The 10,773-nt window shown below is 40.0% G+C and overlaps 1 protein-coding gene across 1 annotated transcript; it reads right to left on the bottom strand.

The window, feature by feature from the left end:
- Positions 1 to 318: 318 nt before the first annotated feature.
- tspan31 (tetraspanin 31) lies at positions 319 to 10,557 on the bottom strand. The gene is made up of 6 exons (XM_026154172.1): positions 10,346 to 10,557; positions 4,965 to 5,132; positions 3,678 to 3,758; positions 3,432 to 3,572; positions 2,989 to 3,099; positions 319 to 1,586 (listed from the first exon to the last, which is right to left on the bottom strand). The coding sequence occupies exons 1-6, from the start codon at positions 10,406 to 10,408 to the stop codon at positions 1,512 to 1,514; spliced, it is 639 nt and encodes a 212-aa protein (XP_026009957.1). The 5' UTR covers positions 10,409 to 10,557; the 3' UTR covers positions 319 to 1,511.
- Between the last annotated feature and the right edge of the window lie 216 nt (positions 10,558 to 10,773).

Below are 10,773 nucleotides of genomic sequence, written 5' to 3'. Positions count from 1 at the left end.
CCAAAGCAGCAGCGAGGAATCCGTAATCATTAAAGTCGACAGGTTCAAGTAAGACATGTAATTACAGCTCGTTAGTCCTTTAAGTTAAAAGCAATTCAAAAGAGGGGAAAATAAAAAAAAGTTTAAAGAGAGGCTGAGCAATTATTTATCAACAGGAAACGTTCCATATCGAGCAAAGCGATATCAAAACTACAACAAACCGGCTGTGCATCGTTAAACTTAAATAGATACGGAAAATATTTAACAAGCACATTTTACAAAGCATTTTAACACTGATGAAAAAAAGAAGCTGATGGCAAACAAAAAAGAAAAAAAAAACTGCACCAAAGAATCACAAGTTTTAAAATATTTAAGAAAAAGAAAAGGATGGCAACAAAAAGCACATTCTCACAATTAACACTATAAAAACCAAACTGGATTTTCAATAAACAGATTTGGCCAAATTCACTCGATTACTTCAAATTAAAAAAAAAAGCACGTATTCAAGTTGTGTGTTTTTGAGATTTCTTCCAGTTATACAGAAGGTAACAAGATGTACCTTAATCCACTTGTCTACAACCAGAATCTACGCTAAGCGACGTCACTGTGCGACACTGAAGAAAATGTTAAATATAGGAAGAGGTGAGGATAATTCAGGCTTTCAGAGACTCTGAAACTGCAGGCAAACCTCATAGCAAGAGGTGGGAAACTACACAGCAAACCCATCAAGTACACTTTCTGTGAACTACAGTATGCAAAGACTATGTACAACATCGAGGCTGCAGCCCGTCGGCATTTAAAAGTTAGTTGGCTCAGTTACAGTTCATAAATATTTGAACTTCAAAGACTAGCAACTACATTTCCTAAAATAAACGACCTAATCCAAATTCCTGTTTTTTTGTGGAAAGAAAAAAAAAAATTACATACATTTTTAACCCTTTCAAAAACTACTTTACACCACATGTCCAGTGTGTGCCTTCTCACCCACCTTGCTGACTTTCTCATCATGCTGGGACATGTTTGGATACATATCACATTACCAGGAGTATATTTGTCGTTAAGAGGTGGCACTACATTAGAGGAAAAGTCAAGGTGCATACAAGTTTATCTGTTGGACACCGCACAGTCGTTGGGTTGGATTGTGGAACAAGATCAACAAAGAGGCTGTTGGTCTGTGCACGCCTGAAAGGACGCATGCAGAGAAATCTTGGTGCAATCGAGAAATCTGATACTCAAATCAAGGCTGGGTTGTGATACCGACAAGTACCACTTCTCATCCTTTCACACATAAGTATCCAGGTCTTCCAGCTTGCATTTCTGGAGTTTGTTGGAGTTTCTCAGTCTCTGGTGTATGTGTGTGCGTTTTGCTTTTCTCAGTGTTTTTTTCAGGTGCTGCGTGCGCTTGTCCATTTGGTGTTGTGATGGTTGTGGCTCTGTATTTATATGCCCGAGTGTCTGCCTCTAGATGTGCGTTATTCTGTGTGTACCAGTGTATCTGAAACTGCACCTACTGCGCCGTGATGTGAGACAGACTATAGGAAAGCACTTGGGTTTGCTCGTGGATCCTTCTGGTTTCTGTAGCGCACAGCAAGCCACACTCCCAGGATCTGTTAACAGAGGATTTACATGTAAGAGAACAGCATTAAAAAGGCCCTTAGAAGTTATTTTTCTCACCAAAGCTAGACCACAACTCACCACAAATGTGCTCATCATGTAACACAAAAAGAAAGGACAACAGTGAAGTGAAAATACTGGACAAACTTGAACAAACTGATAGCGTCATTTGCAACCAGTCTGTGCAGGAGGGAGCAAATGTGTAGCAATCACGAGTCATTTTTATTTAAAAGAAAAAAAAAAGTGAAGCTGTCTGTGAAACAGTCACAGCTTTTAATCTGTTAGTAGGGCAGCTGTGGCTCAGGTGGTAGAGCAAATAATCAGGAGGTCAGCGGTTCGATCCCCCCCCCCCCCCCCAAGTCCATCCTTGGGCAGGACACTGACACCTGAATTTCCCCTCATTCATTTACAGAGTACTTAGGCATGCAGGGTGTATGAATGTGTGCTTAGCACCGGCAAATTCTTCCCTTTAGTGTTACTGATACTTTGTGGGTTTTTATTAATGTGTGCCTCTGATCACAGATAGCCAGTAAGGATGCCAAGTATGGAGCAGCCACAGCAGGAGAAAGACAGGTTAGAGAAGATTCATGGATGTAGTGAAGGAGGACACGCACGAGATCGATGAAGAAGATGTGAGGAATAAGGCGAGACGAAGGCAGAAAAAAGTTGAAGTCTGACTCATTATGGTTTAGGCATTAAAATGACTTAAGGTTACACAATAAAACTACTCAGTTAACTTTCAAACACAGTGGTTGCTACTTTGTCCAAGGCTGTATTTATTGGTTTGCCACAATGACACGTCTCCCTGAAGAGTCTCATGAACATTCATGCTGCTCACTCTAATTACACTTATTACCACACATTACTTAAAAACAGTCATGAAACACGACTATTTCATGGTTTGGCATGAGAGCCATCTGGTAAACCTTCAGCACAGTCCAATAGAGTGGAGACTGCATAAAATGAATTTCAAAGACTGCATATTTAGATTTGGTCAGGACATTGGTAACAACTCCAACACTGTATAAATCATCTTTATTCCAACAGAGCCCAAAAATGTTCCGTTTTCCTTAGAACACCAACGAAATGAGAAAATAACAGTTCTGAAAGTAGGTCTTTAGAGCAGAATATCAGAATTTTACAATATGAAAATATATATGTGTTATATGTGTGTGTCATCATGAAACAGCACATGGAATATGTGCTTAGACTGTTCATTAGTGAAAAATGAATTACACAGAAAAAAAAGCACATTCACCCACTACTTTTAGATACACCTGTTCATTAACCCAATCATCTAATCAGCCAATCACATGACAGTAAGTCAATACATTTAGACACATAGGTGTTGTCAAGCCAACCTGATGAAGTCCATTTAAAGGATCAGATACAAACCTCAGTGAAGCTGAAAAAGAGCCCGACGCCTCCGAGGATCTTCAGAGCCTCTGTGGCATGATCCAGCATCTTCGTTCCACAGGGCACACATCTACCTTTCGTTGTGCATGGCTAGAGTGAAAGAGAAAGGCGTTCTGTCTTTTTGCACTATGACTCAACGGGTTGTCAGCTAAGCCAGTATTAGCTACCAAAATCTATTCTGAGAATAACAGTAAGTGCCCTACTTTTTCCTAAAGGAAATGCTTATGTGATTTTTGCTTGAGGCTCATTGTGTAACTGGAAATACAGAAAAAAAAAATCATTGATAGAGTGGGTAAAAAACAGAAATAAAATGGGGTTTATTTAGGCAACAACTGAAGTATGCACCTAAACCTTTCTAGTGGGTTTTTCCATGACTGTGTTTTTCTTTAGTTAATGAAAAAAATGTGATATTTGAGGCTTACAGCACGACAGCTCCCCAAGTCCTGGTTAAACTGCTGCAGTTTGACAGTGGTGTTGAAGAGCCCACAGCAGTTGAGTTGGGTCTCCAAGTCTTCCTTGGTCTTATTTTCCATGATTCCCCACGCAGAGTTCAGAAGTGTCTCCTGGAAAATGTAAACATGACAAATAAAAGCCAAAGGCATTAAATCATATACATTTCATATGAATTCAGAAATGCAGATTTTGAAATAGACATTATGTTGGCTCACCTGCTGCCCACGGTTCATTGCCAAGCAGGAACATGAAATTCCAAATTGGAAGAGGAAGACAATGAAGAGAATGACCATGTACTGAGAAGCAGGGGTCAAAGAAACAACGGCAGCAACTCCACATTTCAAACAACAAAGAATAATCATCTGTGAACTGGGAGGGATTTCGGCCCTGATTTCTTAAACTGTATGTAAAAGATGGATGTAGCCACTGTGACGTCATCCAGCGGTTTTTAAGATCCTGTTTTTGAAGCGGAGTATTTTTCCCATCTGCATCCTAGCTATGCGAAACCGGATCAGAGCATAGGATGGACATGACTGAGAAACATGGGTACACTGCATGCTCTTATGGCAGTGATTTGTTAATTACACTGTAGCTCTGTTCCAACTTCAGAAATTGTACTTCATGTTGAATCAAACAAGACTTGGAACTGAAGCTCAAAGCCGAGCCCGAAAAAAAGCTGATCAGATTAAAAAGATCAGGGAAGTGTAGGGCCGTTTTCCCATCGAGTTTTATAAAACCATGCTACCCATTAAGGCACTTCAGCACTGGCTTTACATTCCAGGCTTAGTTCTCCAAACTATCTTGCTGCCCAGATATGAGCTTGTCCACTGTTGGGAAGTTTGAAAGGAAGCTCCTCGACACACAGGTGAGGTAAAGATAAACTGTTACTAACAGGTTGTTTTACCTGAAGGCAGAAGAATTTGTACCAATAATTTGGGGGCTGTAATTCAAAATGATGTTTCTTTATGCACAATCACTCCAGATCTGACACAACGAATAGTGGCATTAATGTGCCACTCCAGGCTTAAAAAGACTGCCTTTATAACCCAGTAGCAAATATTTAGTTTTGTTTAACAGAGTCTAAGAGACGATCATTTGCCACTTTCCGTGTGTAGTTTTGTTTTTTAAAATTCTGCTGCTTCTGCTTTATTAATGCCAATACCAACAATTTCTTTTATTCTCTCAACTTCAGGCAGAAGAATGAGTCACAGTAAACCTACATAAAGGCCCACTTATGCAGGAATAATAATTCTGTTGTACACTGTGATGCTGCCAGAAACTTAAACTAACAAACATTTTTGGTGATACAACCCAGCACCTACATAAACTACATCCTGTGTTAGGTCTGACGGGCACCGCAAACCTTGAGACAGTTCAAAAGTATGGAAGAAGACTGGATGGGACTTAGGAAGGACAAACATTTAAACCAAAAGATAAGTAATTTTTCCCAAATAACCCAGATCTACTGCGAACTTGTGCATCAACAAAGCTATAAAGGATACAAAGAAAAGCATGACTTGGTGGTGGTGCATGGCTCCGATCAGTCCTACAACAGCGATGAGCAGCAGGAAGACGCCCACTGCAATGACCCCTCCGATAATGTGGATGCTGGACACCAGGCCGTAGCCCTTCCCCCATGCCGCGACTCCGATCAGCAGCAGCCCAACCAGCTGAAGGGAGCAAAGGGAAAGAGGTTAACCACGGTCAGCTGAGGCAGAGTGCATCAGATGGATCACAGCTTATCACGAGGTAACAGCACTGTGGTTTGATTACTACAAACACAGCTCAGTCTGTAGAGAAGAGTTCAGCTTTGGAGTTCAAGTGTGAGAAAGAGGCCGACTAAAAAACAAGTTTAGTGTTAAATACCTCACACAGCTTGAGGACATGAAGCTGCTGGTCCAGGACAGTGTTTTATGTATTTAAAAATGTATTTTTAAATCATCTGTAACCAATTCCAAACACAGTTATATTTTAGAGCATTTTTTATTATTCTTTCACTTCAAAATTGCTGAAATGAAAAACAAAACCATCTATTTAAATTGAGCACAAGCTGGTCTGGTAAACTAATGTCTTCAAGGTTGAGCTGATATGTTTGCCGACTCTGACCCTATTGACTGATCTCTGCTTGGTCACATCAATTTTGTGACGGCGCATGAACTGCATGTCAAAGAGTTGAAAGACACGAAATCACTACATGACAAAAATCTGACTTCTGTATTTGTGGAACAAACAGGGAAATTAAAACATCAAAAACTGAAGTCAACACTTCAACCTGCTCTTTCAGTTCAAAATACAAAAATATTGACTTACAATCATATGAGCTTTACGAAACTAGCAAAAACTCACCACTAAAATGTTGCATGAGTGATATTTTGGCAAAGAATAAACTACAAATTAAATATAAAAAAATAGGGATGCTCAGATCTGATATTTGGATGGGAGGCACGTCCAACGCGAACTCAAAAAGCTGGACTGAACGTCCGTGTTGATCCATTTAGCCACACAACAGTGGGAAATACAAGTAGAGCTAATATAACATGAAGGAAGATAACTGCAGTCTGCAGGCATTTCACATTGTGACACAAACTGATATTCTTCACATGTTGCAAAACTTTATATAACTGAAAACTGTGGTCAAAGGTCGATGCTTTGGCCTTCCCCTCTCACGTTTACTTTTGCTCGTTACATAATGTCTTTCTGGTTTAATGCAAGTTAGCAACACTTGCTGGAAAGCTTTTATTGCACTTACAGTAACAAAACATTGTTGTCAACTCAATATTTCACTGCTGCCTCTATTCAGCTCTAGACATGAAGCGTGTACGTGTGTGTGAGTGAGGAGACTGTAAATAAATGCAGATAATGCCTGAATACACTTTTTTCTACTGTATTCTATAAATAATCAGTTGCTTAAAGTTGTTGAAGGCATCATTTATTCTTCATCTCGACATTTCCCCAGTTGGGAATGGGTCGTTGTCAGGTGACCGAGTATAACCATGATCAAGCTGCATATTTTTTCCCCTCTCCTTCTTGGGTTTCTTGAAAGGCGCTATACAAATCTATATTATTATTATTATTATAATAATAATCTAGTTAAAGCAATGAGTCACTGTTTAAATCTATAAATTAAACTTTTTTGTACCCCCCCCCCAATTAATGTGTTAATGTTTACTTCCTCTCTCTACTTACATCCATTTCAGAAGTAAATCATAATCACAGATCCTTTTGAAATTCTACACCATAACCTGACATGCACCTCAATAGAAACCCAAGTTCAAGTCGATCGACGCAGCTTGGGACTATTTTGATTGATCTGTTCAGTTCCATCGAGTCCATCATCTATGCATTTCTGGCTTTTTCCCCCACAGGTATTGAATAATCATCGCCTCGATACAAGGATGTTAGCAAATTCCTGGATGGAGACTGCAGAATACATCGCAACATGGAAATGTACCAAGAATGAAGAAAAACGGACAACCGTATCATTTTGTTTCTACTGTGGCTGCCATCACATATAAAAACGTCATAAATGATACCAATGGCCACTTACATAGGTTATGATATAGGTTCTACAAAGATTCAGTGCAGACGTTTAAATAAGCATCGCAGGTATCAAAGTGTTCGTGTATTCAGCTCGCTGACGTCTGTTCCGATTCGATCCTGATTTAAAAACAAAAAAAATCTCAAACTCGTGACAGATGCGGTGACTCAGCCATCAACAGGACTGGCGGCATCACGTTCCTTTCTGACTGGGCAGGTCGTGTCACAAGTATTTCACTGGGCACCGAGTCGACAGGGACAGCGAGGTCTCTGTCCTGGTGTGTCAGTAACAGCTATGCAAACACCAGCTTTACTCCTGTTTTCACCAATGGCACACAGCACAGACGTTCGAGAGTTCAAAAGTTTATTTAGCCTTTTTTTCTTTTGCTTGCTTTCTTGACTAGTTTATTGTTAGCTTCATTTATTTTTACACCTGGTAACCTCTTTTTTTTTTTCCATTTTTAAAGTAACCTCTGCTTGCTGTCATTGGGCAAGGGGGAGGGTACACCACAGGCAGACAAACACTTTCACACTTACTACGTATCCTAACCTTAAAAACATGCCTTTGGACGATGGGAGGAGCCAGATTACCAGGCGCAAACCGACACAGCGAGAAGAAACTCCAAAACGACAGGTACCCGCTCGATTCAAACTAGGACCTTCTTACACTGCAGCAACCATTTCAACCACTGAAACTACCTAAAAATACTTTGGGTTACTTTCACTCATCATATTTGGTCAGAGAGACTTAATAAAAGGCAGAAGCTACTTCAAAGAAGGACAGCATTACGAAGCAGAGCAGGGCTACAGGTATTGATTATTTTAGTAATAAACTATTCTATCAACTACTCCTCCAAGTAATGGGATAACAAATATTTTGGCTTTACTGTAGATTTTCACTGTTTCACATCAAACAGGTGGCCAGATGAAGAACTCATGGCCACCTTTTCTCAGCAGTAGTTTTAATGGTGGTTAAAGGAAGAAGCTGAGTTCTCTGTCTTGGTAATGGCTCCACCTCTTTGCTGTGTGTAGACAGACTCTAGCATCACGTTAAACTATGACTTCATCGGCTTAATTGCTGCTGTTGTGTTATCAGCCCTTTTTGTTAAGAAAACTGAGGGCTGCTTGGGCTTAATGTTGTAATACAATATTATCATGTGTTCTCCTGAACCTGCCCACGCTCAGATGGTGAATTCTAAGAAATCGTGCATTAAACAAAGCATCGAAGCAAAAATTTGCATTTTATTTTTACTCATAGGGAGAGACCCTGCAGCAGGTCTCTCCTTATGAGGCAAAATTAGTCTACTGCAAATACATTTGCTGATCAACTTAATTTTCTTAAAATATTTGATCCATTTTCATTATTTCACTTTACCAATAAATAACAATTCAGTAAATTTATATTTGTTGATGCATATTTTGTCACATGAATTACAAAGTAGGAAATCCATTTAGGCTGAGCTTGATGTTTTCTTGTACATAAAGGATGATTTAAATTCGCCTCCTCACAGTGAGGAAGACAGATTATTAAATTTAACACTGGAATCAGTTCAGTACTCCATATTAGCAGACACCCAAAGCCGAGACATCAAACTGAAACTGGAAACTGCTGGATTGGTACATCCCTATTGATTACACAGAGTGTGACTGGAACAACAGAAACAACATCCTGCTGGCAATTCTAATGGCAAAAGAGCCAAACGGGACAGGCAAAAAAAAAGAAAAGAAACAACATCCTGCTTAAACCTACCGAGTTTTTGTACTGTTACAGTACTGTGCAAAAGTCTTGAACCAATTTTGCTAGTAAAATGGGATTTAGGTTCAGAGATTCATTGAAGCATGTGCAAACATACATTTAAAATGAAGCAATAAAACTAACAGTCTGTGCTCTGTCCATATTTGCTATGACCACCTTTATTCTTCAGCACAGATCTTAAGCAAGCTTAATGTAATTTGTTTAAGTAATCTTCAGGAAAGGTTCTCCAGGATTCTTAAAGGGCACTGAAAACTTTTGTTTGGATGTTGGCTGGCTTTCGTCATGTTCTGTGCCAAGATGATCCCACACTGCTTCAGTAATGTTTAGGTCTTGGCTCTGGCGAGAGCAATCATTGGCAGCATGTCTGGGACCATTGTTATGATGAAGAAGTTTTTGCCAGACTCTTTCCAGACAGTACTGCATCGTGGATCAAACTTTGTACTTTTAAGAGTGTTGATGAGATCTCCTACACCACACCACTGACTGACATGCAGCTCTTAACCATGACAGACCCTCCATCGTGTTTTCCGCATGGTGTAGGAGCTCACAGTTGTACCCCTTGATGATATTCAGCAAACAGTAGATTTTTTTTGTTTCTAAAGAAAATTGATTTTTAAATACTTATTATATGCTGCAGTGTCCTCCACTTGCCCACTTTCCTCAAGAATTTCCTTAAGGAGACACTGCACACCATACTGAGACATGCCAAGTTTTAGGCTCTCTGGGAATCACGTTATTTTTGTAAAAATACTAAAATGCTTTGTGCCTCTAACACCATGGAACATTTGGCATTTACTAGCAGAATGAGTGCTTAAAGAGGCACTTTTTTTTGTCTGTTATGTGTAGACGACATAGACTCTTCCTTTCAGGTTTATGCTTTAATAAATCATAGGTTTGTGTTAAGTGGCTAAACAGACACCACTGTATAGTAATCAGAAAGGGAATTAACATAGCGTATTATGCAAACAAAGCAAATTTCAGCCTGACAACGACCAGTCAAATCTTATCTTTCTTCACATTTATAGTCTTTGAATGTAAGAAATGTAGCATTTTCTCAGAAGTGGTGATCTGGACTTTGTCAATGAAGGAAGTATGCGTTTGCAGATTTTCTGATAAGAGTTTATGCTAGCTGAACTGAAGACAACATGTTGACCATCACCACTCACATGACTGACACAAAGGACAAAGGCAGACGCGCGAGCTGATTATATTCTCTTAGCACACACCCAGGTGACCGACAGCAGAGCTCATGAAACCATATCAAGCCGAAACGTATTAGTTTCACATTTTAGGTCAGCTGGCCTCGCAGGTAACGGGATCTTTCATACGCATAATGGCGATAGCTAACAAGCTAGCCGCTACTTCTACTCAGCTAACCTACGCTACATTACATTACCACTGTGCTATGGTAATATCAGAATATTTTACATACCAATAACCATCTGTAGAATGAACAAAGAGGCATGCCAAATAAAAAGTTAAAACAGGTCAGTACATTTCTTCGCCAGTGTTTCGCTTCTTCATTCACAAGCTAGTTAGCTACAAGCTAATGTAACCAGCAGAGACTTAGCATCCGTGTTACATACTCACCATGTAAACCACATTCAGGGAGCACAGGGCGTTTTTGGAACAGGTGAACCCGCCGCACACCATCTTCGAAACACTTCCTCCAGCTAAGCGAAAAAATACAAACAACCTGAACTAATATCCCTGATAGCTCGCTCTGAGAAACAGCTGCGCTGATTACTGGAAGCAAACAGCACCGAGGGCGGATGACGATGGTGCATGACGTCAGGGCAACGACTCACGTCATCGTGTAAAGTTGAATAACCATTTTTTTTGCTTCCTCCTAAACGCCAAATACATGCATGGGGTTAACTGCTGACTCTAAACTGACCACAAGCGTGAGTGTGAATGGTTTCCTGACCAGGGTGACCACTGACCCGGTGATTCCCCCCACCCCACGAACTGAATAAGCAGATTGGACTTTATTTGTAATCCTGTCAGGGAATTTTTTT

The sequence above is a fragment of the Astatotilapia calliptera genome, chromosome 20 (genome assembly GCF_900246225.1).
Source record: "Astatotilapia calliptera chromosome 20, fAstCal1.2, whole genome shotgun sequence".
Taxonomy (NCBI): domain Eukaryota; kingdom Metazoa; phylum Chordata; class Actinopteri; order Cichliformes; family Cichlidae; genus Astatotilapia; species Astatotilapia calliptera.
This window is presented reverse-complemented; position numbering and strand designations above follow the sequence as displayed.

Coding starts and splice junctions, on each gene's coding strand:
- tspan31 (XM_026154172.1), bottom strand. CDS start 10,408: ATGGTGTGCGGCGGGTTCACCTGTTCCAAAAACGCCCTGTGCTCCCTG. Junction 5,133..10,345: donor CCCTGAATGTGGTTTACATG/GTGAGTATGTAA, acceptor TGCTCCCTTCAG/CTGGTTGGGCTGCTGCTGAT. Junction 3,100..3,431: donor ACTTGGGGAGCTGTCGTGCT/GTAAGCCTCAAA, acceptor CTTTCACTCTAG/CCATGCACAACGAAAGGTAG.